Source organism: Hyperoodon ampullatus (genome assembly GCF_949752795.1).
Source record: "Hyperoodon ampullatus genome assembly, chromosome: 15".
Classification (NCBI taxonomy): Eukaryota; Metazoa; Chordata; class Mammalia; order Artiodactyla; family Ziphiidae; genus Hyperoodon; species Hyperoodon ampullatus.
This window is the reverse complement of record NC_136928.1, coordinates 43,180,605-43,196,126: the sequence shown is the minus strand read 5'-3', so window position 1 is coordinate 43,196,126 and position 15,522 is coordinate 43,180,605. Positions and strand designations below refer to the sequence as shown.

Sequence of the window (15,522 nt, the reverse complement as noted above, 5' to 3'; positions counted from 1 at the left end):
CCCAATTGTGAAACGGCTGCCAAAAGTCAAAAGGCAATCTCAGTAAAACACAATTGTTACTGTCCATTTAGATGCCCCAATCTATACTGAAATACAGCTGGAATTGTTAAAATTTAAGAAGACAACTGTAATGGGGGGAAAAGTCTAAGTAGGCAGGAATGCAAGGAATTGTTTCATTAGTTACTGTTTGAAAGAAGCCATTTATCTTAGAGCAATCAGAAGTGCTAAGGATTCTCTCTTATCTGTTGGAAGCAACTCTTTACCCAGTCCCTCCTCAAAAACTCCCCATATCCGTGGACCCTAGTTACACTGGAAATTACAGTCCTCTTTGATAACTCCTTGTCTCATAGTTTTACCCCTGAAATATGCCCCAAATGTGCCTCGTTTTTTTGTTTTTTTGTTTTTTGCGGTACGCGGGCCTCTCACTGTTGTGGCCTCTCACGTTGCGGACCACAGGCTCCGGACGTGCAGGCTCAGCGGCCATGGCTCACGGGCCCAGCCGCTCCACGGCATATGGGATCTTCCCAGACCGGGGCACGAACCCGTGTCCCCTGCATCGGCAGGCGGACTCTCAACCACTGCACCACCAGGGAAGCCCTGTGCCTTCTCGTTTTCATTTTCTATACCATCACTATAGTTTAAGTGCTCATTATTTAAAAATTGGAATAGTCTATCAGTGTCCAAACCAGTCTCTATCTTCTGATTCACTCCTTCAGCCAATGCCAGATTCGTTTTATTTGAGCTATACTAAATAGTGCTATTTAGGTTGAACTCAGGTGGGAATTGGGAAACATGCTACCACCTAGCTATGTAACCTTGCAAAAGGCATTGAACTTCTTTGGGTCATGGTTCCAACTCTACAAAATTAAAAAACAGACTTCCTAAATCCATTCAGACTCAAACATTCTATGATTCTATGGTTCCAACTTTTCAACCACAGCCCTCCTAAATCCTTCCAACCTTATTTCTCACTACAATGTTGTAGCTCAAACTTGAGCCATTCACCAAACATTTTTCATCTTAATGTGAAGTTTTATTCCTCACAATGTTTTCCCAATCCACACTGCTCTCCTCTCACCTCTGGAGATAGCACACCATCAGTCAGCACCATCTCAAATTCCATCCATACACGATGCCTCTCCCAACCCTACTATGTAACTCTTAACAATGCTTTCTTTTGTATTACTCTTATAGTAATTACCATATCCAGCCCTGAAATATAAACATGTGTATACTTGTATATTTTTTTTCTACTAGAGTATAAACTGTCAAGGACTAGGAATATATCTTCATTAGTACAATGTCTAGCATAGGACGCTTGTTATTTATTAGCCAACAAATAGCAAGTTATTATTATCAAGTTAAAAACGGTCATTCACGGGGCTTCCCTGGTGGCGCAGTGGTTGAGAGTCCGCCTGCCGATGCAGGGGACGCGGGTTCGTGCCCGGTCCGGGAAGATCCCACATGCCGCGGAACGGCTGGGCCCGTGAGCCATGGCCGCTGAGCCTGCGCGTCCGGAGCCTGTGCTCCGCAACGTGAGAGGCCACAACAGTGAGAGGCCCGCGTACCGCAAAAAAAAAAAAAAAAAAAAAAAAAAGTCATTCACACCTACCCTTAAATCAGCAAAAATTTATTTATGCAGCTTTAAGAAATATAGAAAAGTGGCTGATACGACTTTAGCTGGTATTCTGCTTTGTACCACTGCTTTTGTTCTTGCTGAAGACAAGATGCCTGGCCAGCAGGCCACAAGGCAGCACTCTCCATCAATGACACCCTGTGGATATTTACATTCATTTAACTGCCATTTATGTGATATTAATGTAATACCAGCACAGTCGTCACTATTTTCCAATGACCACAGGTTATTACGTAAGAACTGTATGATATTAACTTTACTAATGTGACTGGAGAACTTGGAAAACTGTCCAAAAGGCTTATTAAATTGGCATGTTGGCTGAATTTACTTTATAATAACCATAAAAGGCCTTTGAGCTAAGGACAGTGTTTCTAAGGAAATAAAAAGAAATCACTAGTTTCTTCTAAAAGTCTTTTTTAAAAATCAAACAATATGTAAAATTTATAGATAATTTAGAATTGTTGGCTTGACAATGTTTTTATATATTTCAGTGTAACTAATTAAAAATTATATTCCTTTATGATTTGTGGCATGATATAACTCTGCTATTTTGAAGTTGCAATTTCAAGTTACTGAATTCAAAGTTTGTTTCCCCATCTGTAAAATGGAGTAGTATCTATTCTCATAGAGTTTCATGAAAACCGGGAGCCTGAAATTAGGATAATAGTGGTGTTAACTGATAGAAATTGACAAGTCTGAGATAAAAGACTCATTTAAAGACATGATGAATTAGTGGCTGTGGGGGGCTGGGTGGGGAGTTACTGCAAGAGGTACTGATGCAGAGTGTCTTTTGGGTGTGATAAAAATGTCTGGAATGAGATGGTGACAGTTTCACAGTTCAGTGAATATACTGAAAACCACTGAATTTTATAATATGTGAATTACACTTATCTCAATTTTTAAAGGGAGGTGAGAGTGGGGAACGTGATGAGTATGAAGTGAGGTCAGAAGACCCAAGCTGAGGTGCGTCCACCCCATTAGCAATTGCAGAGATAATGCTACTTGTCAAAGTAAGGTAAGAAGATGACGGTTTAGAGACAAGGAGATGCTGAAATAAAGGAGCTATCCAAAGGATAATACAAAAGTAATGCCTTAGGGAAGGAGAAGAAGAAACTAGATAGAGAAGGAATGGTAGGAAAAGACATAGACATGATGAGGAAGCATAACAGAAAAACATTAACATACTATTGGAAAGAAAGGTATTTCTAATATCAGATAGCATAAAAAGTAAGCAATAAAGAAAATATAACTCTCACCAATCCCAAACATGTTAAAAAGATACAGCTTCCAAAAAAGTAAAATTAGGTAACCAATACCTACTTCTAATAAATAAATATTACTAACAAGTAGTAGAGTTAGGCGAATGATACATAAACCCAGTCTTTTCCATCATGAGCCTATGAAATGACTGTTAGGAAATCTCAAAAGCAGATGCTTTTGGTATAGGTTTTCAGCAAACATTTGCAATTATCTTTTAGCAGTAAAAAATGCATGCCTGTAACTCTACAGAGAGCAGAGTGAAGTCTCAATACTACTCTTGTTTATAGTGCTGCCAACGTGTGCCTTGTTTTCCAAACATCTCACCTGAATGGGTGGCCTTCATCAGATTTCTGGATAGCCTGGATCACACCCTTATATATCCTAAAGATGATAGTCACAGAGAGCAGGGCCAAGGCAATGTAGGCCGTTACACTCACAATGCTGAATACCGTCAATGAAAGCAGCAGGAATAAGCTGGCACCAAACACCACTCCAGTCTTCTTAATGTCTCTCCAGTAGAGAAGGTCAACAACTAAAAATTTAAAAAGAAGAAATCTGAAATTAGAACATTACTTTACCCATTTGTATTTGGCACATTTATATTTACTCCACCCACAAAAGTAAAAAAGGCCTCTAGATAAAGCAAAACCAAAATCTAAAATACTAAAGAAAGATTAACTTTATAAGCTAAATTTTAACCCCCCCAAGCTGTATATTGGCATAACACCTTATATTGATTTCCACTTACCATAAAATATTTCTCATTCAAATCTATTTCCTACATGTCCAAGTCATCCTGGCTCTACAATATTATTAAATCTCTCAAGCCCAACACAGCAGGACACCTAATCTAAAACAAGAGGCTTCTTAAAAATCATCTTGAGGGTTTTTATCTTCACAAAATGCACGATACATATATTCAAATAACAGAAAAAGTATCTTATGCACTCACTAAAATAAGATATTTCAGTGACACAAAAATATATTTATCTGCAGAAAAATCACTAACTCAAAAAAAACATGCCAAGAAACTAAAACTTTACTAAAAACTACACAGATGAGTTTCACAGCTCTGCTTTTAAAAGATCTCTGAGAAACTTAACAAAATTGTAACCTAACTTGGCTATCATTAAACAAAAATTTCCTGCAAAGCAAATAACAGAGGGAAACAGCCTTTAGATTACCCAAAAAGCTATTTCCCTCTAGGAAGAGGTACATGCAATGCCATAAGACTTTAGGTATCAAAGAAAAAATGTGTTGCAGTGTTATATAACATTTATTAATAGTAAGGAATCAGACAAAGCTTAACCTAGCAAGTCTGCTCTTGGCCCATGGACACAGGCCACTGTGGGGATCAAATAACCAGAGACTTGTGGTTTCAAGATGAGGTTATGTACAACCCAAGGAGAATTCTGCAGTGTGCCAAGGGGCTCTTGAATTCACAGGCTAAACATAACTCATCTCCTTCTGGACTGTGGACAGTTAGGGTGGGGGGAGAAATCTTACAGTAAAATAAATATGGATATACTCTCGAGTACAATTTTAAATATTTGTTCATTTTTAAGATGAAGGAGGTGACAAAGAAAAATCACATTTCTGGGGGCTGCTTTGGTCTTGATCCCCAGGTCCTCGAAGGTATTTGACTTTCCTTTACTGTTAAGGGTACTTTTGTGGGAAAAATTATGCATGTGAACTGTAAAATGTTAGATATTATTATGAAGCCCTAAATTCCCAATAGTAAATATCATTTGAATACTGATTAAGATATTTTAAATGCCCATCACAGTGTGTCGCACATAGCAGGGATTCAACAACATTTATTATGGGAACATTTATTCCATTCTCCTAAACAGGATTTGATTTGAATGCTATTAATTTAACATCCTATATATGATTTATGGCTTTGTTTTCAAATTCTGATTTCAACTATTTATTAAAGTTTTCCCTATTTCAAGTTTGCTCCAACTCTGCCGAAAACATCTACATCAGTTTTGTTCGATTCAACTAGTTTCTACTACTGCACCACGATACTAACACAACTGCGACCGGACCAGAACTTGAAATAGTGTATCTACACTATGAATAATAAACACTGAATAAAGAAATAAAAGCAATGCTAATAGTTTTCTGACATTCAGCAAACACTCATTGAGCTGATGCTGTTCAAAAAACTCAACCTGGGGCTTCCCTGGTGGCGCAGGGGTTGAGAGTCCGCCTGCCGATGCAGGGAACACGGGTTCATGCCCTGGTCCGGGAAGATCCCACATGCTGCGGAGCGGCTAGGCCCGTGAGCCATGGCCGCTGAGCCTGCACGTCCGGAGCCTGTGCTCCGCAACAGGAGAGGCCACAACAGTGAGAGGCCCGCGTACCGCAAAAAAAAAAAATATATATATATATATATATACAGAGAAAAAGAAAACAAAATGTCAACCTATGAGTAACTTTAAATAAACTGTATTGCTGTGTTATGTCACAAACATGTTACTTTATAAACCACATGGAAAAGGATTTTAAAACTAATCTACGTTTTCACTATTATAGGGCACCTAAAAGTTGACAACCTAGAAGAATGAGCAAGTAAGGTACACCACAAACCTACTTTTATATGAAAAAAACCCTCCTTTGTAAAAAATGTCTGGTCCTCAAAGTGCTCCAAAACATTTATTAACCTTCAAAATCACTGTTAGTGATAAAAAAATAAATGCAGAGGGCTTCCCTGGTGGCGCAGTGGTTGAGAGTCCGCCTGCCGATGCAGGGGACACAGGTTCGTGCCCCGAAGAAGATCCCACATGCCGCGGAGCGGCTGGGCCCGTGAGCCATGGCTGCTGAGCCTGCACGTCCGGAGCCTGTGCTCCGCAATGGGAGAGGCCACAGCAGTGAGAGGCCCGCGTACCACACACAAAAAAATAAAATAAATAAATAAATAAATGCAGATATCCTCACTATTCCTTACCATCGTTAAAAACTAGTCAGTACAGGAATAAAGAAGCAGACGTAGAGAATGGACTGGAGGACATGGGGAGGGGGAAGGGTAAGCTGGGACAAAGTGAGAGAGTGGCATGGACATATATACACTACCAAATGTAAAATAGATAGCTAGTGGGAAGCAGCCACATAGCACAGGGAGATCAGCTAGGTGCTTTGTGACCAAGAGGGGTGGGATAGGCAGGGTGGGAGGGAGACGCAAGAGGGAGGAGATGTGGGGATGTATGTATACGTATAGCTGGTTCACTTTGTTATACAGCAGAAACTAACACACCATTGTAAAGCAATTATACTCCAATAAAGATGCTAAAAAGAAAACTAGTCAGTAAAACCTGATTATGAAATAAATGACTTTAGACTTAGAGGTATATACAACATATATTAACGTCTAACCAAATTACCTAATAAAATAGTTACTGTTTGAACAATTTCAATGACTAGATAAGAATTATTGATAAGTAGTCTATGACTTCTATATAGATGGCTACGGTGCAAGGAAATATCAGTGACTGGGTCTCAAGAGACCCACATCCTAGTACTGGCTCTGCATTGTATAACTTTGGATGAGGCTCTACTTCCTCTAGACTCACAGAAACTAACATGATTCACAGTTAGTACAAAGATACATATCAATCTTGCATTCAAATTCCTAGTCAGTGCGTCCAAATTAGTGAGATTTAATGCTGTATTATCTGTGCCAAATAAAATTTTAAAATATCTGCTTCCTTTCTCGATCTAGATTTACTGGGGGGAGAGAGGCTTAAATATTTTTATTTATATCAGTCTTTTTGAAATGAACCTTCCTAGAAACTCTTTCTTTTTTGGTCAAACATTATTAAAGCTTTAGGAAAACAACAAATTCATATTCCTATAATTTTTCAAGCGATCATGAACTATGTCACTATGACAACAGTATGAGAGGAGCCAAAAAAAGACTGAAAAGCTGTCCACTTTTTACGCCTAAGAAATGTTTTCCAGGTTGCTGATCTACATTCTCCACATATCCCTTTATTTCCTGAGTCAACATTTACTGGGCACTTAAATTATACCAAATACTGTCTGTAGACATTACCTCTTTCAATTTTTAAAACCCTATGAGACAGGCTTTCAGACAAGAAAGTGAGAGCCAGCTCTTATATGACTGGACCCAAATCATTTAATTAATAAGCGGTAGGGCTTCCCTGGTGGCGTAGTGGTTGAGAGTCCGCCTGATGATGCAGGGGACACGGGTTCGTGCCCCGGTCTGGGAAGATCCCACATGCCGCGGAGCGGCTGGGCCCGTGAGCCATGGCCGCTGAGCCTGTGCGTCCAGAGCCTGTGCTCCACAACGGGAGAGGCCACAACAGTGAGAGGCCCACAAAAATAAATAAATAAATAAGTGGTAGAACATGATTTTTTAACACAGGCTTCCTATTGATAAAGCTCACACTCCTCATGTATGATGCCAAATTAAAGGCTCAGCACATTAAAGTCCTTCAAAATGTTACACATCTGCACGTATAATGAATAGGCAGAGTATAAGCAGATAATTATTACATGTGAGATGAATCATAAAGGCCAAGAAGAAAGTAAAATTAACAAGATAGGTTAATTGATAAGGAACTTGTAAATTTTAATATATATACTTCACCTACAGTTAAATCCAAAAAGGAGAAAAGAGCTCTATTCCAATATTCTTGATCTGTACGTTTCCATAGTAGAAAACTATAATTAATCAAGCTGTTGAAAGCATCTTTTAAGAACCATGTGAATCTGATTAAGAGTGTGGTTTTCCCAGTAGGCTTTCCTATTGGGAAGAGAATACCCTCCCTGCTAGCTTAATATTTACATACAGCTGATAGTTAAAATTCTGGTGCTTTGAGTATAATAAAGTCAATTACCCCAAAGTTGATGATATGGGAATAGTCATCTATATGATCCAGCAGTATACAGTGACTGCAGCCTAATATAAATCTAACTGCATGAAAGTACAGTAAACCATAACCTACTGCTTCCTTTCCACCTATTAAATGGTTCCTAGAAATGAGATCTTTTCAATAAATGGAAGAGCTCTGAAAATCTTGTATGCAAGTCGATACATATTGTATGAAAATACGTAAATAGCTATACAAGAGTTCTCAAAGCAGATACCATGAGAGTCTTGTGGAAATAAGCCCCAGGGATGCCCTGGTGGAGCCTTAAGGCACAGAGGAGGAACAAAGGGAAAAAGAGTCAACAGAGACAGGACAACTAGGTACCGATAGGCACATGTAAGACAAAAGTAGTATTTCCTAGAATAGGAAGGTCTGAGAGGCAATCTATACTGTTATCACAGTCATTGTGCAAAGTATAGAAGGATTTCAATCTTTTTTTGTAAAGGAATTTAAGAAATTGTTAGTGAAGCTGTAAGGATGAAAAAATATTAGTTTCTAGCCACCTTAATTGACACTCACAAATATTTCAGGTCTCAGATTCCTTAAATTGGTTTAAATGAAAAAACTTTGGAAGATTAAGTTTATCCAGGATTGTTGATTCTCAATGGAGGGAGTCACAAAGTTTTATTAAAACCCTTTCTGAGGGCTTCCCTGTGGTGCAGTGGTTGAGAGTCCACCTGCCGATGCAGGGGACATGGGTTCGTGCCCCGATCCGGGAAGATCCCACATGCCGCGGAGCGGCTAGGCCCGTGAGCCATGACCGCTGAGCCTGCGCTCCGCAACTGAAGAGGCCACAACAGTGAGAGGCCCGCGTACCGCAAAAAAAAAAAAAAAAACCTTTCTGAGAAATATATTGAAATATTATTGCTTCTAATATCCATCAAGAAATTTATATCCATTAGTTAATTTAGATGTTTGCTCAATAACAGGCAGACACATCACAAGAAAAGAAAACTACAGACCAAGATTCCTTATGAATACAGACAAAATAATCCTCAACAAAGTACTAGCAATCTGAATCTAGCAACACATAAAAAGGATTGTACACCATGGCCAAGTGGTATTTATCACAGGGATACAAGGTTGGTTCATGAAAACCAATCAATAATAACCATATTAAAAGAATCAAGGACGAAACCCCACTTGACCATCACAACTAGACACAGAAGAAGCATCTGACAAAATCCAAGACCCTTTCATTATAAAAACACCTGACAAAGTAGGAATAGGAATGGAAGGAATGTCCTCAAGCTGATAAAGGTTATCTACAAAAAAACCACAGCTAACATCATACTTAATGGTGAAAGACTGAAAGCGTTCCCACCCACTAAGGCCAAGAACTAAGCTAGGATATCCCCACTTTCAACTTCTATTCAACACTGTCCTGGGGGTATGGAGGCAGGGCAATTAGTCAAGAAAAAAAATTAAAAGATATGCAGATTGTAAAGGAAGAAATTCAACAATCTCTATTTGCAAATAACATGATGCTGTAGGTGGAAAATCCTAAGAAATCCACCAAAAAGCTACTAGAACTAATGAACAAGTCCAGAAAGGTTGTAGGATAAAAAAAAAAAAAAAAGAAAAAAAAATCAATATACAAAAATCAATTGTATTTCTATACTAGCAACAAACGGTCTGAAAATGGATTAAGAAAATTACATTTACAATAGCATCAAAAAGAGTTTAAAAAGAGTGAAAGACTCAGAAACTGAAAACTACAAAATATCAGAAACTACAAAATATTGTTGAAAGAAATTAAAGAAGACAAATAAATGGAAAGACATCCCATGTTTATAGATTAAAAGGCATTATTATTAAAATGGTAATTGATCTACAGAGCAATCTCTATCAAAATCCTAGCTGCCTTTTAGCAAAAACTGACATACCAGTTGCAGAATTCCTATAGAAATGCAAGAGATCCAGAGTAGCCAAAAACAATTCTGAAAAACACAGTTGGAGAATTCACACTTCCCCTTTTCAAAACTTCCAACAAAGCTACAGTAATCAGTTTGGTAGCTGCAGAAGGATGGACAGTTAGATTATGGAATAAAATGAAGAGTCCAGAAATTACATTTACATTATGGTCAACTGATTTTGACAAGGATGCCAAGACATTCAATGGGGAAAAGAATAGTTTTTTCAACAAATGGTGCTGGGACAACTGGATATCTAACTGCAAAAGACTGAAGTTGCACCCATACATTATCCCATATACAAAAATTAACTTAAAATGGATTAAAGACCTAACGAGTTTAAAGTACAAAACTTAGGAGAAAAAAATAGGTATAAATCTTCATGATTTTGGATTAGGCAATGGTTTCTTACATATGTCACCAACAGCAGAAGCAGTTAAAAAAAAAAAACAGATAACCTGACCTCAATAAATTAAAAACTTTTGTGCTTTAAAGGACACTATCAAGGTGAAAATTCAACCACAGAATGGGAGAAAATATTTACAAATTAAATATCTGATAAAAGACTTGTATTCAGAATATAGTAAAAAAACTCCTTACAACAACAATAAAAAGACAAACCAATTAAAAACGGGCAAAGGATTTGAATATTAATTTCTCCGAAGAATACATACAAATCGCCAGTAAGCAATGAAAAGATGGTCACATCATTAGTCATTAGAGAAATGCAAACCAAAACCACAATCAGATACCACTTCAGACACACTAGGATGGCTAAAATAAAAAAGATGGACAATGACAAATGTTGGTAAGAGTGATGATGATTGGAATCCTCTTACATTGCTGATGGGAATGTAAATTCAGCCACCGTGAAAAACTGTTTGGCAATTCCTCAGAAAGTTAAACAGAGAGTTACCATATGACCCAGCAATTCCACACCTAGGAATTTCCACCCAAAAGATTAGAAAAAAATCTATGTACACAAATGTTCACAGCAGCATTATTCATAATAACCCAAAGAGGAAACAACCCAAATGTCCATCAACTAATGAATAAACAAAATATTCATATAATGGAATATTATTGGGCAATAAAAAGGAATGAAGTACTGATAACATGCTGCAGCATGGATGAGCCTTGAAAGTATTATGCTAAGTTAAAGAAGGCAAACACAAAAGGTTACACAGTTGTATGGTTCTGTTTACATGAAGTGTCTAGAATAGGCAGTTCTACAGAGGCAGAAAGTAGATTTGTGGTTGCCGGTAACTGGGAGGAGGAGAGATGGCGAGTGACTGATGATGGGTTTAAGATTTTTTTTGGGGGGGGGGATGAAAATGTTCTGAAATTAAATGATGGTGATGGCTGCACAATTCCATAAATATACTAAAAGTCAATGAGTTGTATGTACACTTAATTTAAAAAAAAAAAACTCATTTTAAACATGTTTCTCTGCTAGGTTGTAAGCTCCAGAAGACAGAATTTTATCTTACTACCTACCACATCTCCAGAGCTGAGCACAAAGCCGGAACCAACTAAACCTTCAATAAATATTACTAATTGATTACAATGAATGCACACTTAATGCCAGTTTAAAGCATGCACTAATCCTAATTATTCAAAAAATGTTTCTGTGCTTTGGATTTAACATTTGTTTTATTTAAACTACCATCAGATATCCACACTTATTAAGTAACAAATAGCAATGCTTTCAGATAATTTATAAAACAGTAAATATTGTTTTACAGGCTTGTCTCTCCTTACTAGACCCTGAAGGGCTGCTAAATGCATTTCATCTTTATATTCTCATTACCTGCTTCATTAATATTTGCTGCACTGTCTGAATAGTGGTCAGATTAAAATGTGTCTATTCCTAAGAATAATTAAAGACTGTAATATTTTCAAATTAAAATAAAGGACATCTTTAAATAAGAACTATAGGGTCACTAAAATGCTAACTTTGGATTCCTCTGTAATCACTTTGTTAGTTCTGTTTATGAAGGAAGAGTTCAATGGCCTCTTTATTCTTGAGAAACCAAAATTAAGACAAAGGGCTCGTACAAGGAAAATTTAAACCTTCATGGTTCCTGAAGTTTCCTTCTACACTGCAGAATGAAGTGTTAATCATGCAAGGCAATCTACTGTGACGTAAACTTTATTCTTAAATAAAATCTTCAGGAAATATCCTTTTAAAGATCTGAAATTAATCTAACAGTGCTTTTTCCTCTTACAACAATGGAGGATGCTTATGGATTATTAAATAATTTTGATCAATTTAAACAAATTTTTGTCACTTAGAAAAAAGTGATTTATTCCCTGCAGTGCTTCCCCACTTTTGTTTTCCAAATGAAAATGTGAAAAATCTTTATTTTGATAGTGCTTTAAGCAGTAGCAATTTATCAAACTAAAATTTTAATTTAAAATAATTCAGTACACTATCATCTCTTATTCAAAAGAAACACTTCTGGCCCAATGCAGAGTAAGACGAGTTGCCTACATCTGGTAATCATAAACTGTCATCTGTCATAGCTAAAAATAGTGCCAGCCTTACATGCAGGAGCCATCCAATTACGTTTTGCCTCAAATCAAATTCTTACTGTAGCTCTTCCTTGAACAGCCTGAAGTCAGGTTTCAGTTTTTAAATCTTTTGTCTGGGTGGAAAAAAACATTGAACTAGGTGGTCCCAAAAATACTGGGAGAACAAGGAACAGCTAGCAGTAAAATGCCTACTTCTTAAGCAAAAGCAAATGTTAAGTTCTCTTTAATAAAGTCAGGTGAAGAATGAGAAAGGGAGAAAGGCAGTTAAAAAGGAAGTTAATAAATAAATATATGAATATTAGAATGATACTAAATTTTCAGTTGTTATTTTCATAACCATGGTCTTTATATTAATAAATATGTATTTATTAGAAATCACAATCCTTAAATCAAATTCTTCCCAATTGCCAGGAAAAGTGACTAGAATTCAGAGTTGATCATTTATTACCACGTAGTAAGCATTTTATCTCCATATAATAACCATTCACTTGGCTAAAAAATGACAGGTGAAGGTCCACAAAAATATCTGTGCAGAGCGGGAGCTTAACTCTTTCAGCAAACGCGGTAAGAGGAGCTTGAGTCCTATTTCTTCCTTCTAGTTACCATCATGTAAAATTAGAAAAATGATAGCCACCTAACAAGTTAGTTGAAAATGAAAGGAGATTTCACACATGGAAATGCTTGATGAATTAAACACACTAAATAAAAGTAATGTCTGAAGAGATAAAGTTAAGCAGGGCAATCAAATATTAAATACGATGCTTAACTAAGCTCTGATTTTTTAAAAGGTGAGTTCAACTTTCTCTGAAAGCACTGCTAACTTGCTTTCAGTTAGCAAGTTTCAGGTTGAAGGATACCTAGTATTGCTACAAAGTATCTCAACCAAATACCTGGCAAACCAGCATCTCTCTTGGCCATCTCTCCTCATCCTGTAGCTAGAGTTTTTAAAAGATACAATTTCAGGTCCTTGTCTCTTTCATCACTAAAGCTTCCCTGTCTTACTTCTGACAACTTTACAGTATGTTGTCCATTTCAACAACCACACATCTAAGGAACAAACATTTTACATAAAACTAGTATAAATTCTATATTTGCCCTTTCTATAAAAATTTAGTAATCCCCTATTCTGAGCAAGGAACTGTGCAAGTACTTTATATACATTATCACTAATCACAACAACTCTATAAAGTGTTTATTATCTGCACTTTATACATAAGGCAACCGAGGCTTAGAAGTATTATTAAATAAATTGTGCAGGGTTACTGATTGAAATTCAGGTCTGACTGTGAAGGTCTCACTCTTTCCATCATACCACATATTTTGTATTTAAAGGAATTTATCAGTACTCAAGTTTGCTTTTTACCCTACTTGAGGATTCCAAATAGTGTTTCAACCCCAATTTAAATAATTGAGGAGAGAAGTAATTAACTAACACCATGAGCAGAGTTATATACACAGACCAGTAAATTCCAGTAACACAGATTCAGTAATAGGAGTAAATCATGTTCTGTTCAAATTGCAAATCGTGGTTCCTAGAAGCCATCTAAATTGTCCCTCTGAAAATAATAAATTAAAACTGTAAATAGCTATAGATAGATAGATATTAATAGATAAGACAACACAAATCAAACACAACACAAAACTGCAGATCTTCCTAATAATGTAGCATTTTGTATGGTTAATGTTTTGAGTGATGTTGGAGAATTACTCCAAGAGACTGACAGTCCAATAGGCACTTCAGAACAGAATATCTGACCTCAAAAGATTGAGAAGCCACGAGGAAAGTCATTAAAACCCTTGAACATTTTTGTAAAAGGACATTACATGTGATCCACTGAAAATTCAACCACAAAAATATCATGTTGTGCTACCAAACAATTTTGTAGTAAAAAATACACACCAAAAAGCCCAAAAACTTGATTCATCTCTGTTCATTCTAAGACTTATGCACAGCTGTGATTACAACTTAAATTTTGTTAAAAATAAACTAAAACTTATTTTCATAACTGTTGGTTTTATGTTTCAAGATAATGTCTTAACCAAATCTTTTCCCCTCCGTTATTTGCCATGAAATTTGAGCTTACTTTAAGTGCTTGTTTCCCTTAGATTAAGTATCCTCAAGTAGAAAATGTCTTAATATACTGAAGGAAGGTAAAACTACCTATGATTGTTGCTGCCTTCTTAGGAAAATCCAAATTCCTCTGAGACAGAAAACAGTGAGGTTCAATAACCACCACCACAATTTATTTAATTAATTAGTTCATGTTGTTTTCAACACTTCCTTTAATCCCACATTCCATTTCCAGCTTTATTAGAAGATGACAAAAAATACAGCAGAAAATAATTCTAACTTCCCACTTCCAACTTTACTTCTTGTTGGCATACACACATCACAAGAAATAGGCACCAAACCTTAGAAATAGGAAATTGCTGCCAAAATCCTGTTTTCTACTAATAAAAACTAAATGGAAAACATACTGTTCCATAACTCTATAAACCTGAAAAGCTTAATAAACTGGAATAGGGGGAAAAGCCTGAGCAAATTACTAGTTTAAAAAGAGAATCAACTTCACTAGTAGGTAAACTAGTTATAGTTATACTTCTATAACCTTACACACCTATGGCACACACTCAGTATAAATGCTCAATGAATAAATAGCTAATAGTACAGATAATGAAATAAGGTAAAGTATTCACATCACTGACCAGAATAATCTATTTTAATTTTAGATTATTTAAGTGGAAAAAATACACAAATGAGTATATACAACAACTATACACTAGCAACAGCTATTCTTATGGAAAATCAGAATTTTGGCAAATTTGTAATCTGAGAGTAGTAATTCCTAAAATCTGTCTCAATTGCCAACTCTTAACAATAGACTTGCAGAAGTATCATTAACATTTAATAATTTTTTAATCTTAAATTGCTCTGAGCTACATAGAATAAATATAAGATCGTGGTATCGAGGAGAGACAAACAGTATTTTAGTGTCTAGCAATACCTTACATAAATGCCTAAAAGGTGATTGGATTAAAAAGTTTGAAAGCAATGAGGCAGATTTAAATAGATATACATTATATACACATAAATACACATCCAGTGACATAAATGAGCATTATCCATGATAATGACCCTATGCCACTAGCTGTCTAGTCCTGAACAAATAATTTAATCTCTTTAGTTTTCTTGGTTTCCTTACCCATAAAACAAGAATAAGTGACTATTAAGATGTCTTGCCTGTGGGTATGATATAAAAATCCTGGATTTACAAAAGTT

General features: G+C 36.3%; 1 protein-coding gene across 4 annotated transcripts in view; it reads right to left on the bottom strand.

Moving 5' to 3' along the window:
• Positions 1–15,522, bottom strand: part of RTN4 (reticulon 4) — a gene marked incomplete at both ends in the record, with an annotated part of 66,943 nt that overhangs the window by 11,241 nt on the left and 40,180 nt on the right. For all 4 annotated transcript variants that reach the window (XM_079721271.1, XM_079721272.1, XM_079721273.1 and 1 more), the window contains one exon: positions 3,221–3,428. In XM_079721271.1, coding sequence (XP_079577397.1) covers positions 3,221–3,428 — 208 coding nt within the window. The remainder of the gene's footprint in view (positions 1–3,220; positions 3,429–15,522) is intronic.